The sequence below is a fragment of the Salvelinus namaycush genome, chromosome 7 (assembly GCF_016432855.1).
Source record: "Salvelinus namaycush isolate Seneca chromosome 7, SaNama_1.0, whole genome shotgun sequence".
Taxonomy (NCBI): domain Eukaryota; kingdom Metazoa; phylum Chordata; class Actinopteri; order Salmoniformes; family Salmonidae; genus Salvelinus; species Salvelinus namaycush.
In genome coordinates, this window is record NC_052313.1 from 53,999,133 (window position 1) to 54,014,952 (window position 15,820).

General features: G+C 44.7%; 1 protein-coding gene across 1 annotated transcript in view; it reads left to right on the plus strand.

Annotated features, from left to right (window-relative positions):
* The window catches only part of LOC120050842 (coiled-coil domain-containing protein 81-like), a 42,156-nt gene extending 28,274 nt beyond the window's left edge, over window positions 1-13,882 (plus strand). The window contains exons 7-14 of the mRNA XM_038997370.1: window positions 1,426-1,537; window positions 4,787-4,933; window positions 5,628-5,735; window positions 5,938-6,107; window positions 6,365-6,443; window positions 10,211-10,437; window positions 10,735-10,860; window positions 13,241-13,882. Coding sequence (XP_038853298.1) covers window positions 1,426-1,537; window positions 4,787-4,933; window positions 5,628-5,735; window positions 5,938-6,107; window positions 6,365-6,443; window positions 10,211-10,437; window positions 10,735-10,860; window positions 13,241-13,379 — 1,108 coding nt within the window. The 3' untranslated portion in view covers window positions 13,380-13,882. The remainder of the gene's footprint in view (window positions 1-1,425; window positions 1,538-4,786; window positions 4,934-5,627; window positions 5,736-5,937; window positions 6,108-6,364; window positions 6,444-10,210; window positions 10,438-10,734; window positions 10,861-13,240) is intronic.
* Window positions 13,883-15,820: the final 1,938 nt, after the last annotated feature.

Sequence of the window (15,820 nt, forward strand, 5' to 3'; positions counted from 1 at the left end):
AATACTGCTGGTCACTACTGACTGGCCAGAGAGTCTTCTCCCTGATTAAAATAAATACAGCTGGTCACTACTCACTGGCCAGAGAGTCTTCTCCCTGATTAAAATAAATACAGCTGGTCACTACTGACTGGCCAGAGAGCCTTCTCCCTGATTAAAATAAATACAGCTGGTCACTACTGACTGGCCAGAGAGTCTTCTCCCTGATTAAAATAAATACAGCTGGTCACTACTGACTGGCCAGAGAGTCCTCTCCCTGATTAAAATAAATACTGCTGGTCACTACTGACTGGCCAGAGAGTCCTCTCCCTGATTAAAATAAATACTGCTGGTCACTACTGACTGGCCAGAGAGTCCTCTCCCTGATTAAAATAAATACAGCTGGTCACCACTACTGACTACTGACACTACTGAGAGTCTGAAAGATAACCCAGGACTGCAGTTGAATAGCCCCTGATCTGAAAGATAACCCAGGACTGTGGTTGAATAGCCCCTGATCTGAAAGATAACCCAGGACTGCAGTTGAATAGCCCCTGATCTGAAAGATAACCCAGGACTGCAGTTGAATAGCCCCTGATCTGAAAGATAACCCAGGACTGCAGTTGAATAGCCCCTGATCTGAAAGATAACCCAGGACTGCAGTTGAATAGCCCCTGATCTGAAAGATAACCCAGGACTGTGGTTGAATAGCCCCTGATCTGAAAGATAACCCAGGACTGTGGTTGAAAAGCCCCTGATCTGAAAGATAACCCAGGACTGCAGTTGAATAGCCCCTGATCTGAAAGATAACCCAGGACTGCAGTTGAATAGCCCCTGATCTGAAAGATAACCCAGGACTGCAGTTGAATAGCCCCTGATCTGAAAGATAACCCAGGACTGTGGTTGAATAGCCCCTGATCTGAAAGATAACCCAGGACTGTGGTTGAATAGCCCCTGATCTGAAAGATAACCCAGGACTGTGGTTGAATAGCCCCTGATCTGAAAGATAACCCAGGACTGTAGTTGAATAGCCCCTGATCTGAAAGATAACCCAGGACTGTGGTTGAATAGCCCCTGATCTGAAAGATAACCCAGGACTGTGGTTGAATAGCCCCTGATCTGAAAGATAACCCAGGACTGTGGTTGAATAGCCCCTGATCTGAAAGATAACCCAGGACTGTAGTTGAATAGCCCCTGATCTGAAAGATAACCCAGGACTGTGGTTGAATAGCCCCTAATCTGAAAGATAACCCAGGACTGTAGTTGAATAGCCCCTGATCTGAAAGATAACCCAGGACTGCATTTGAATAGCCCCTGATCTGAAAGATAACCCAGGACTGCAGTTGAATAGCCCCTGATCTGAAAGATAACCCAGGACTGCAGTTGAATAGCCCCTGATCTGAAAGATAACCCAGGACTGCTATCTGTTTCCAACCTGCTGTCCTGTAGGTCCACAGTGTCTATCCTACCACTGGAGGGCGCTGCTCTGAAGGAGGGGAAGGTTAAGAGGGTGGACTCTCACCTGGACATGCCCTGTGTCAACCACAACAGGGCTGGGCAGGTATGTGTGTGTGTGCGCCGAACTCTGCTTTTGTGAGTGTGTATGAGGGGTGTCAATCAATCAATCAATCAATCAATAACTGTGTGTTTCCCTATAGGAGTTGTTACCTGTGTATATAACATCACCTATCCTTCCCTATAGGAGTTGTTATCTGTGTATATAACATCACCTATCCTTCCCTATAGGAGTTGTTACCTGTGTATATAACATCACCTATCCTTCCCTATAGGAGTTGTTACCTGTGTGTATAACATCACCTATCCTTCCCTATAGGAGTTGTTACCTGTGTATATAACATCACCTATCCTTCCCTATAGGAGTTGTTACCTGTGTGTATAACATCACCTATCCTTCCCTATAGGAGTTGTGTTACCTGTGTATATAACATCACCTATCCTTCCCTATAGGAGTTGTGTTACCTGTGTATATAACATCACCTATCCTTTCCTATAGGAGTTGTGTTACCTGTGTATATAACATCACCTATCCTTCCCTATAGGAGTTGTTACCTGTGTATATAACATCACCTATCCTTCCCTATAGGAGGTGTTACCTGTGTATATAACATCACCTATCCTTCCCTATAGGAGTTGTTACCTGTGTATATAACATCACCTATCCTTCCCTATAGGAGTTGTTACCTGTGTATATAACATCACCTATCCTTCCCTATAGGAGTTGTTACCTGTGTATATACCATCACCTATCCTTCTCTATAGGAGTTGTTACCTGTGTGTATAACATCACCTATCCTTCCCTATAGGAGTTGTGTTACCTGTGTGTATAACATCACCTATCCTTCCCTATAGGAGTTGTTACTTGTGTATATAACATCACCTATCCTTCCCTATAGGAGTTGTTACCTGTGTATATAACATCACCTATCCTTCCCTATAGGAGTTGTTACCATTGTGTATAACATCACCTATCCTTCCCTATAGGAGTTGTTACCTGTGTATATAACATCACCTATCCTTCCCTATAGGAGTTGTTACCTGTGTATATAACATCACCTATCCTTCCCTATAGGAGTTGTTACCTGTGTGCATAACATCACCTATCCTTCCCTATAGGAGTTGTTATCTGTGTATATAACATCACCCATCCTTCCCTATAGGAGTTGTGTTACCTGTGTATATACCATCACCTATCCTTCCCTATAGGAGTTGTTACCTGTGCATATACCATCACCTATCCTTCCCTATAGGAGTTGTTACCTGTGTGTATAACATCACCTATCCTTCCCTATAGGAGTTGTTACCTGTGTATATAACATCACCTATCCTTCCCTATAGGAGTTGTTATCTGTGTGTATAACATCACCTATTCTTCCCTATAGGAGTTGTTACCTGTGTGTATAACATCACCTATCCTTCCCTATAGGAGTTGTTACCTGTGTGTATAACATCACCTATCCTTCCCTATAGGAGTTGTTACCTGTGTATATAACATCACCTATCCTTCCCTATAGGAGTTGTTACCTGTGTATATAACATCACCTATCCTTCCCTATAGGAGTTGTTACCTGTGTGCATAACATCACCTATCCTTCCCTATAGGAGTTGTTATCTGTGTATATAACATCACCCATCCTTCCCTATAGGAGTTGTGTTACCTGTGTATATACCATCACCTATCCTTCCCTATAGGAGTTGTTACCTGTGTATATACCATCACCTATCCTTCCCTATAGGAGTTGTTACCTGTGTGTATAACATCACCTATCCTTTCCTATAGGAGTTGTTACCTGTGTATATAACATCACCTATCCTTCCCTATAGGAGTTGTTACCTGTGTGTATAACATCACCTATCCTTCCCTATAGGAGTTGTTACCTGTGTGTATAACATCACCTATCCTTCCCTATAGGAGTTGTTACCTGTGTGTATAACATCACCTATCCTTCCCTATAGGAGTTGTTACCTGTGTATATAACATCACCTATCCTTCCCTATAGGAGTTGTTACCTGTGTGTATAACATCACCTATCCTTCCCTATAGGAGTTGTGTTACCTGTGTGTATAACATCACCTATCCTTCCCTATAGGAGTTGTGTTACCTGTGTATATAACATCACCTATCCTTCCCTATAGGAGTTGTTACCTGTGTATATAACATCACCTATCCTTCCCTATAGGAGTTGTTACCTGTGTATATAACATCACCTATCCTTCCCTATAGGAGTTGTTACCTGTGTATATAACATCACCTATCCTTCCCTATAGGAGTTGTTACCTGTGTATATAACATCACCTATCCTTCCCTATAGGAGTTGTTACCTGTGTATATAACATCACCTATCCTTCCCTATAGGAGTTGTGTTACCTGTGTATATAACATCACCTATCCTTCCCTATAGGAGTTGTTACCTGTGTATATAACATCACCTATCCTTCCCTATAGGAGTTGTTACCTGTGTATATAACATCACCTATCCTTCCCTATAGGAGTTGTGTTACCTGTGTATATAACATCACCTATCCTTCCCTATAGGAGTTGTTACCTGTGTATATAACATCACCTATCCTTCCCTATAGGAGTTGTTACCTGTGTATATAACATCACCTATCCTTCCCTATAGGAGTTGTTACCTGTGTATATACCATCACCTATCCTTCCCTATAGGAGTTGTGTTACCTGTGTATATAACATCACCTATCCTTCCCTATAGGAGTTGTTACCTGTGTATATAACATCACCTATCCTTCCCTATAGGAGTTGTTACCTGTGTATATAACATCACCTATCCTTCCCTATAGGAGTTGTTACCTGTGTATATACCATCACCTATCCTTCCCTATAGGAGTTGTGTTACCTGTGTATATAACATCACATATCCTTCCCTATAGGAGTTGTTACCTGTGTATATAACATCACCTATCCTTCCCTATAGGAGTTGTTACCTGTGTATATAACATCACCTATCCTTCCCTATAGGAGTTGTTACCTGTGTATATAACATCACCTATCCTTCCCTATAGGAGTTGTTACCTGTGTATATAACATCACCTATCCTTCCCTATAGGAGGTGTTACCTGTGTATATAACATCACCTATCCTTCCCTATAGGAGTTGTGTTACCTGTGTATATAACATCACCTATCCTTCCCTATAGGAGGTGTTACCTGTGTATATAACATCACCTATCCTTCCCTATAGGAGTTGTTACCTGTGTATATAACATCACCTATCCTTCCCTGTAGGAGTTGTGTTACCTGTGTATATAACATCACCTATCCTTCCCTATAGGAGTTGTGTTACCTGTGCATGCAGCGGGCCCAGCGTAACATCCCCCACTACCTGGCAGAGGAGAGGCTGACGGAACAACAGGAGGAGGAGAGGGTGTTACTGTTCAACGAGCAGCGCAGAGACCAGGACTACCTACAGAGGGAGCAGGTGAGGCCAGCACCACTCTGATGATGAGATGAGCAACATGTTACATGTTCCCTTTGTCTTTTACTCTTTGTCTTGGAGTGATGAATAGACAGAATACTACTCCACTAAAAGCCAAGGGAGAATCTGCATTTGTACTACTGTTTAAGTCCTGGAGTCACATTAAACTCAGTAGTCACATTAAACTGAGTAGTCACATTAAACTCAGTAGTCAGATTAAACTCATTAGTCACATTAAACTCAGTAGTCACATTAAACTCAGTAGTCACATTAAACTCAGTAGTCAGATTAAACTCAGTAGTCAGATTAAACTCAGTAGTCAGATTAAACTCAGTAGTCAGATTAAACTCAGTAGTGAGGTGACACTGAGCCTGTGTGTATTTGTGATGTGGTGTGTGGGTGTGTATTTGGGACGTTGTGGCGTGTGTGTGTGTGTGTGTGTGTGTGTGTGTGTGTGTATTTGTGATGTGGTGGCGTGTGTGTGTGTGTGTGTGTGTGTATTTGTGATGTGGTGGTGGTGGTGGTGGTGGTGTGTGTGTATGTGTGTGTGTGTGTGGGTGTGTGTATTTGTGACGTGGTGGTGGTGGTGGTGTGTGTGTGTGTGTGTATTTGTGACGTGGTGGTGGTGGTGTGTGTGTGTGTGTGTGTGTGTGTGTGTGCGTGTGTGTATTTGTGATGTGGTGGTGTGATATGTTAGGCGGACCGTCTGGAGATACGTGAGAACAACCAGGAGGTGGCAGCGTTCAACCTGACAGTGTCTGAAGCCATGAAGGAGAAGAAGGTTGCTCGCTCCTCCCACTTCCATGTGAGCCCTGGCCTTGTCCAATCAGCACACTGATCTTCAGGGGGTTTAAATGTTCTAGAGTTCAAATGGTTCACGGCTTTTCAGTTGCTGCATTTAGCATGCATTGGTCTATGCACAGTTACTATTGCAACACTTAGCCAATGGTCTAAACTTATCAATGAATGATGTTGTGATGATATTGAACCCCCCCCTCCCCCCACAGGGTTCGTACATCTTCAGGGGCCGTCCCCTCACCCCTCCCAGGGTCCATAAGCAGCGCGGCTACATGCAGGATCTGCGGGCCCAGGCGGAGTGGAGGAAGGGCCAGGTCAGCCAGACTCAGCAGGACCAGGAGCTCATCCACCTGCTACAACAGGTCCAGCTTGCACAGGAGTAGGTGATGCATCTGAGTCCCACATGGCACCCCATTTCCTATGTAGTGCACTACTTCGTTTTAACCAGGGCTCTTCAGTGCACTATAAAGGGAGTAGGGTACCGCGTCAATATGTTTGTCTAAGAGGAAGTGCACCTGCTGCCATGAACCCATGTAACCAGGCTTGTGGTCTCTACTGTACATACAGAATTCTGTGGTCATTGTACAACCTGTTGCTCAGTTTCTACAGTGTGTGAATAGCTGTTGTGTGTCTCAGAACCTCCTTGCATAAGTCCCAGCAGCTCCACCTGAAACAGAAGAACACTAGCTGTTACAAGAAAGCCCTGGATACACAGGTAAGAGTCTGTCCTACCATATATTATATAGCATACCTACCAGACCATACCTACCAGACCATACCTACCAGACTTACCAGACCATATCTACCAGACCAGACCTACCAGACCCTACGTACCAGACCGTACCTACCAGGCCATACCAGACCAGACCATACCTACCAGACCATACCTACCATACCTACCAGACTTACAAGACCAGACCTACCAGGCCATACCTACCTGATCATACCTACCAGGCCATACCTACCAGGCCATACCTACCATACCAGACCTACCCGACCAGACCTACCAGACCATACCTACCAGACCATACCTACCAGACCATACCTACCAGACCAAACCTACCAGGCCAGAGATACCAGGCAAGACCTACCAGGTCAGACCTACCAGACCAGACCTACCATACCTACCAGACTTTCCAGACCAGAGCTACCAGACCAGACCTACCAGACTAGAGCTACCAGGCCATACCTACCAGACCAGACCTACCAGACTAGAGCTACCAGGCCAGACCTACCAGGCCAGACCTACCAGACCATACCTACCAGCCCATACCTACCAGACCATACCTACCAGCCCATACCTACCAGACCATACCTACCAGCCCATACCTACCATACCTACCAGACCAGACCTACCAGGCCATACCTACCAGGCAATACCTACCATACCAGACCTACCCGACCAGACCTACCAGACCATACCTACCAGACCCTACCTACCAGACCAGACCTACCAGACCATATGTACCGGGCCGGACCTACCAGGCCAGAGATACCAGGTAAGACCTACCAGGCCAGACCTACCAGGCCATACCTACCATACCTACCAGACTTTCCAGACCAGAGCTACCAGGCCATACCTACCAGACTAGAGCTACCAGGCCATACCTACCAGGCCAGACCTACCAGGCCAGACCTACCAGACCATATCTATCAGACCAGACCTACCAGACTAGAGCTACCAGGCCATACCTACCAGACCAGACCTACCAGACTAGAGCTACCAGGCCAGACCTACCAGGCCAGACCTACCAGACCATACCTACCAGCCCATACCTACCAGACCATACCTACCAGACTTACCAGACCATACCTACCAGACCATACCTACCAGACCATACCTACCAGACTTACCAGACCATACCTACCACACCATACCTACCAGACCATACCTACCAGACCAGACCATACCTACCAGACCATACCTACCAGACTTACCAGACCATACCTACCAGACCATACCTACCACACCATACCTACCAGACCATACCTACCAGACCATACCTACCACACCATACCTACCAGACCATACCTACCAGACCATACCTACCACACCATACCTACCAGACCAGACCTACCAAAGACATGCCTCCCACCATGTGTTACACACGTGCAAGTTGAAGTGGAGGGATATTTATTATGTTGATTAAAAGGCTGTGGATTGAATAACTGAACTCCCAGGTGTGCTGCACAGGTTAAGGCTGAGCAAGGCAGAGGGGACCACTACAGATTGATGTTTACCTGACTTACTGTCTTGTTGTACAGGTGGAAACAGGGAAGGGCAAGCCGCAGAAAGCCAAGGGAGATAGGAGAGTGATGTTCCCGCCCATCCAGGGACAGCCAGCACCAGGAGATGACTCAGAGCAGGCAGGAAACATAATATAGACAAGTCTCTACGGAGAGGAGAGGAGAGGAGAGGATAGGGGGAGACAGATGGAGAGGTTTAAGATAAAGAAGGGAAGGGATAGAGAGGAAAGAGGAAGGAGAAATGGAGAGGAAGAGGAGGTAAAATTCATGGTAAAGAAGGACAGTTGAGCCAGACATGAAGAACTTAAAGAAGCGGAGTTGAGCCAGACTTGAAGTACTTAAAGAAGAACAGTTGAGGAAGGAAATGCAGTAGATGAGGGAATTGAACAGTAGTCCAGCTGCTCTGTGGTGTCTATGTCTAGTCCAGGTTTAACAGTATTCCAGCTGCTCTGTGGTGTCTATGACTAGTCCAGGTTGAACAGTAGTCCAGCTCCTCTGTGGTATCTATGACTAGTCCAGGTTTAACAGTAGTCCAGCTGCTCTGTGGTGTCTATGACTAGTCCAGGTTGAACAGTAGTCCAGCTGCTCTGTGGTGTCTATGACTAGTCCAGGTTGAACAGTAGTCCAGCTCCTATGTGGTATCTATGACTAGTCCAGGTTGAACAGTAGTCCAGCTGCTCTGTGGTGTCTATGACTAGTCCAGGTTGAACAGTAGTCCAGCTCCTCTGTGGTGTCTATGTCTAGTCCAAGTTGAACAGTAGTCCAGCTGCTCTGTGGTGTCTATGTCTAGTCCAGGTTTAACAGTAGTCCAGCTCCTCTGTGGTGTCTATGTCTAGTCCAGGTTGAACAGTAGTCCAGCTCCTCTGTGGTGTCTATGTCTAGTCCAGGTTGAACAGTAGTCCAGCTGCTCTGTGGTGTCTATGTCTAGTCCAGGTTGAACAGTAGTCCAGCTGCTCTGTGGTGTCTATGACTAGTCCAGGTTGAACAGTAGTCCAGCTCCTCTGTGGTGTCTATGACTAGTCCAGGTTGAACAGTAGTCCAGCTCCTCTGTGGTGTCTATGTCTAGTCCAGGTTGAACAGTAGTCCAGCTGCTCTGTGGTGTCTATGACTAGTCCAGGTTGAACAGTAGTCCAGCTCCTCTGTGGTGTCTATGACTAGTCCAGGTTTAACAGTAGTCCAGCTGCTCTGTGTTGTCTATGTCTAGTCCAGGTTTAACAATAGTCCAGCTGCTCTGTGGTGTCTATGACTAGTCCAGGTTGAACAGTAGTCCAGCTGCTCTGTGGTGTCTATGTCTAGTCCAGGTTTAACAGTAGTCCAGCTCCTCTGTGGTGTCTATGTCTAGTCCAGGTTGAACAGTAGTCCAGCTGCTCTGTGGTATCTATGACTAGTCCAGGTTGAACAGTAGTCCAGCTCCTCTGTGGTGTCTATGACTAGTCCAGGTTGAACAGTAGTCCAGCTCCTCTGTGGTGTCTATGTCTAGTCCAGGTTGAACAGTAGTCCAGCTGCTCTGTGGTGTCTATGACTAGTCCAGGTTGAACAGTAGTCCAGCTGCTCTGTGGTGTCTATGACTAGTCCAGGTTGAACAGTAGTCCAGCTGCTCTGTGGTGTCTATGTCTAGTCCAGGTTTAACAGTAGTCCAGCTCCTCTGTGGTGTCTATGTCTAGTCCAGGTTGAACAGTAGTCCAGCTCCTCTGTGGTGTCTATGTCTAGTCCAGGTTTAACAGTAGTCCAGCTGCTCTGTGGTGTCTATGTCTAGTCCAGGTTTAACAGTAGTCCAGCTCCTCTGTGGTGTCTATGTCTAGTCCAGGTTTAACAATAGTCCAGCTGCTCTGTGGTGTCTATGACTAGTCCAGGTTGAACAGTAGTCCAGCTGCTCTGTGGTGTCTATGACTAGTCCAGGTTGAACAGTAGTCCAGCTCCTCTGTGGTGTCTGACTAGTCCAGGTTGAACAGTAGTCCAGCTCCTCTGTGGTGTCTATGTCTAGTCCAGGTTGAGTAGAAAACAATCCCAGCACACTGGGGATCTTCATGCTATGCTGATCTAATGGAGCTTCTTTAACCGAGAACAGGAAGTCACAGTTGAGAGATTCCAGTACTTATAGATGACAGATGACTTTCCAGTAGTTGTGAGCTCCTCTGTGATTGTAATCTTCACCCAGGTTGAGTTGAAAAATAATTTGATGATCTTGATGCTCCACAAATCTAATGGATGTTATTTAATTAACGTATCTACCAGGTGGAGTACCAGGGGTCGGGCCTCCCAGCGCGCCTGCCCGACTCGGACGGCCCTGTGCTTGGCCAGCTGGACTGTACCCCTGCTGGGCTGTCAGAGCAGAGGCAGCGGGCGGAGAAGGTCTACCAGGAACAGCAGACCACGGCTAATAACAAGAGAAAAGAGCTGCTCCTTCACCGCAGCACCAAACAGAAGAACGAGAGAGAGATGATCAATAGGAACAGGAAGGAGTGAGTGGGGGAGAGAGGTGGGAGAAAGGGAGAGAGAGGGAGTCATAGAGAGACGGGGAGTGGGGGGGGAGAGGTGGGAGAAAGGGAGAGAGAGGGAGTCATAGAGAGACGGGGAGTGGGGAGGGTGAAATTCTCCACTTGAAATTCAGAAAGTGAGTGAATAAAATGAGAATGCAGAAAACATTGGTATGTGGAACGGTTCAAGGTTAAAGGTTAAAGGTTAAAGGCCATTTTATATGAGATGTCTTGTCTATATGTTCTATTTCTATATTTTCCTCTCACTCTCTCTCCTGGCAGACTGATAAATGACCACATCAACCGCTTTGAGAAGCTGCGTAACCTGCGGGCCTCGTTGGAGGACACCTGGAGACGCAGCGCCGACCTGAAACGCCACCGAGACAGAGAGGAGAAGGAATTCATCAGGTAATGTACTCAAATCACAACCTTGATTGGCCCTAACCCTTCTATGTTTACAGATCTGTAAGATGGAAACAATATGATGGAGGCTTTCCCACTACACTGTTTATACCTATCCAGACCCTTCAGATCCACTACTACACTGTTTATACCTATCCAGACCCTTCAGATCCTCCACTACACTGTTTATACCTATCCAGACCCTTCAGATACACCACTACACTGTTTATACCTATCCAGACCCTTCAGATCCTCCACTACACTGTTTATACCTATCCAGACCCTTCAGATCCACTACTACACTGGTTATACCTATCCAGACCCTTCAGATCCACTACTACACTGTTTATACCTATCCAGACCCTTCAGATCCTCCACTACACTGTTTATACCTATCCAGACCCTTCAGATCCACCACTACACTGTTTATACCTATCCAGACCCTTCAGATCCTCCACTACACTGTTTATACCTATCCAGACCCTTCAGATACACCACTACACTGTTTATACCTATCCAGACCCTTCAGATCCACCACTATACTGTTTATACCTATCCAGACCCTTCAGATCCACCACTACACTGTTTATACCTATCCAGACCCTTCAGATCCACTACTACACTGGTTATACCTATCCAGACCCTTCAGATCCACTACTACACTGGTTATACCTATCCAGACCCTTCAGATCCACCACTACACTGTTTATACCTATCCAGACCCTTCAGATCCACCACTACACTGTTTATACCTATCCAGACCCTTCAGATCCACTACTACACTGTTTATACCTATCCAGACCCTTCAGATCCTCCACTACACTGTTTATACCTATCCAGACCCTTCAGATCCACTACTACACTGTTTATACCTATCCAGACCCTTCAGATCCACCACTACACTGTTTATACCTATCCAGACCCTTCAGATACACCACTACACTGTTTATACCTATCCAGACCCTTCAGATACACCACTACACTGTTTATACCTATCCAGACCCTTCAGATACACCACTACACTGTTTATACCTATCCAGACCCTTCAGATCCACTACTACACTGTTTATACCTATCCAGACCCTTCAGATACACCACTACACTGTTTATACCTATCCAGACCCTTCAGATCCACCACTACACTGTTTATACCTATCCAGACCCTTCAGATCCACCACTACACTGTTTATACCTATCCAGACCCTTCAGATACACCACTACACTGTTTATACCTATCCAGACCCTTCAGATACACCACTACACTGTTTATACCTATCCAGACCCTTCAGATCCACTACTACACTGTTTATACCTATCCAGACCCTTCAGATACACCACTACACTGTTTATACCTATCCAGACCCTTCAGATCCACTACTACACTGTTTATACCTATCCAGACCCTACAGATACACCACTACACTGTTTATACCTATCCAGACTCCACCACTACACTGTTTATACCTATCCAGACCCTTCAGATACACCACTACACTGTTTATACCTATCCAGACCCTTCAGATCCACCACTACACTGTTTATACCTATCCAGACCCTTCAGATACACCACTACACTGTTTATACCTATCCAGACCCTTCAGACATGCTAGCATCGGGGGTTAGGGTCAAGAAGGAGAAAAAGGTAGTGATTTGGGACCGGCTGATTGAGTTGATCACTATCATGATAGTTGACGTCTTCTATCTGTACCATCACATTCTGACGTTGATCTCTGATGTCTCTGACAGGTCTGGGAGCAGTCTGCTGATTGATTGACCACATTCTGACGTTGATCTCTGATGTCTCTGACAGGTCTGGGAGCAGTCTGTTGATTGACTGACCACATTCTGACGTTGACCTCTGATGTTTCTGACAGGTCTGGGAGCAGTCTGCTGATTGATTGACCACATTCTGACGTTGATCTCTGATGTCTCTGACAGGTCTGGGAGCAGTCTGCTGATTGATTGACCACATTCTGACGTTGATCTCTGATGTCTCTGACAGGTCTGGGAGCAGTCTGCTGATTGATTGACCACATTCTGACGTTGATCTCTGATGTCTCTGACAGGTCTGGGAGCAGTCTGCTGATTGATTGACCACATTCTGACATTGATCTCTGATGTCTCTGACAGGTCTGGGAGCAGTCTGCTGATTGATTGACCACATTCTGACTTTGATCTCTGATGTCTATGACAGGTCTGGGAGCAGTCTGCTGATTGATTGACCACATTCTGACGTTGATCTCTGATGTCTATGACAGGTCTGGGAGCAGTCTGCTGATTGATTGACCACATTCTGACGTTGATCTCTGATGTCTCTGGCAGGTCTGGGAGCAGTCTGCTGATTGACTGACCACATTCTGACGTTGATCTCTGATGTCTCTGACAGGTCTGGGAGCAGGCTGCTGATTGACCAGTGTGAGCAGTACCGCCGCTGTTACCAGTGCAAGAGGAAGACAGAGAACTGTGGAGAGACAAACATCTGGAAAGAGTCTCACTACATCCCTGGCTCTCGCCTCATGGTGTAGACCGCTGAAACCTGGTCTCAGAGCAAACGTATTCATGCCACTCCATTTAGTATGATATGTTACTTTACATTAGATTACATTACATTGGCTTACCAACGTAATAGCGGTCGTACAATATAATACGAATTGTAAGACGTATTTTACGTCTTGATCGCACCAGTATCCTTTGACCCGTTTAGTATGATATATCACACTCAAATACTTTAGTATGGTATATCACACTCCACTGCTTTAGTATGGTATATCACACTCCACTGCTTTAGTATGATATATCACACTCCACTGCTTTAGTATAATATATCACACTCCACTGCTTTAGTATAATATATCACACTCCACTACTTTAGTATAATATATCACACTCAACTGCTTTAGTATGATATATCACACTCAACTGCTTTAGTATGATATATCACACTCCACTGCTTTAGTATGATATATCACACTCAACTGCTTTAGTATGATATGCTACATTAGGTTAGGAGTTAAGGTTAGGAGTTAGATTAAAGGGTTAGGGGAAGGGTTAGCTAACATGCTAAGTAGTTGCAAAGTACCTAAAAAGTAGTAAGTAGCTGCAAAGTTGCTAATTAGCTAAAATGCTAAAGTTGTCTGTGATTACATTGAAATACGTAACCTTTGGCTTGCTAAACGTTTGCTCTGCCTTAAGTAACCTACTGTCATACCAACGTAACATATCATACTCATTTGAGTGTCCCTGGATTTACATATGCCAAAAAGGAGATATTCTATTGGAGTGGCACGGATTTTAGTCAAATATAAAATATGTTCTGAGACCAGTCTTGTAGAACGCATGATGTGTAACCGCAACAGAGCTGGGGTCAATTCCATTTCAATTCCAGTCAATTCCATTTCAATTCCAGTCAATTCCATTTCAATTCCATTTCAATTCCATTTCAATTCCATTTCAATTCCAGTCAATTCCATTTCAATTCCATTTCAATTCCAGTCAATTCCATTTCAATTTCAGTCAATTCCATTTCAATTCCAGTCAATTCCATTTCAATTCCATTTCAAATCCAGTCAATTCCATTTCAATTCCAGTCAATTCCATTTCAATTCCATTTCAATTCCATTTCAATTCCAGTCAATTCCATTTCAATTCCAGTCAATTCCATTTCAATTCCAGTCAATTCCATTTCAATTCCATTTCAATTCCAGTCAATTTCGGGAAAGTAAATCAAATTCCAAATGTTCCTCATTGAAAAGCATCGAAGATAATTGGAGTTGGAATTTCAGTGTACTTCCTGAATTGACTGGATTTTAAATAGAATTGACTCCAACCCTGAACAATCCTCAGAAGACTACAAATCTTAGACTTAATCCTATAAATAAACACCCGTCTGTGAAGGATAATACTTGAATATGTTTGTGCTTGTAGGCTAATTGAGTGTGTGTGTTAATTATCATGGTGTGTACAACACTACAAGCCTTCATGAGTGTTTGTTTCTGCTCTTCTGTATTTTTTCACCCCGATCATGTGTGTGTTTTGCTGTGTGTGTGTGTGTGTGTCTGTGTGTCTGTTGTCACCTTTGATTGATCGTAAAGCAGCTTAACCAATCCTATCGGTCAACAAAATGACTGTGGACTCATCTCTTATCTAGTTACCATTCTCTCCAGTGCACAAACTGGCCAACTAGTCTGTGATGACGTATAACAAACACTAGGGGGCGTGATAGAGCAGAAGGTCTAGAGGAGGGAGAGAAGGATGACTGTCTGTTAATCAGAGATAATAGAAGATATACGGAGGGATGGAGGGATGGAGTACAGTCAAGGAGGAGATGTGCAGAAGGGAGAGAGGATGGATGAAAGACTGCAGGGAGTGAATGAGGGGGAGAAGTGCATGTGTAGGCGTCATGACACAGAGTAGGGTCTGCATCCCAAATGGCACCCTATTCCCGACATAGTGCACTACGCTCTATGGGCTCTGGTCAAAAGTAGTGCACTATAAAGGGAATAGGGTGCCATTTGGGATACAAACTATGATGGATGTTCTGCTGAAGTTCAAGAAGAGGTTATTTTAGCTTGTTAGTTAGTGGACTCTCTGTATCAGTCTCTTCTTTCCCAGTCCTCTCACACTGCCACTTATCTGTACACATACAGCGGCAAGAAAAAGTATGTGAACCCTTTGGAATTATCTGGATTTCTACATAAATTGGTCATAAATTTAGATCTGATCTTCATCTAAGTCACAACAAGACAACATAGTGTGCTTAAACTAATAACACACAAATTATTGTATTTTTCTTGTCTATATTGAATACATAATTTAAACATTCACAGTGTAGGTAGAAAAAGTATGTGAACCCCTAGGCTAATGACTTCTCCAAAAGATAATTGGAGTCCGGAGTCAGTTAACCTGAAGTCCAATCAATGAGACAAGATTGGAGATGTTGGTTAGAGCTTCCCTGCCCTTTAAAAAA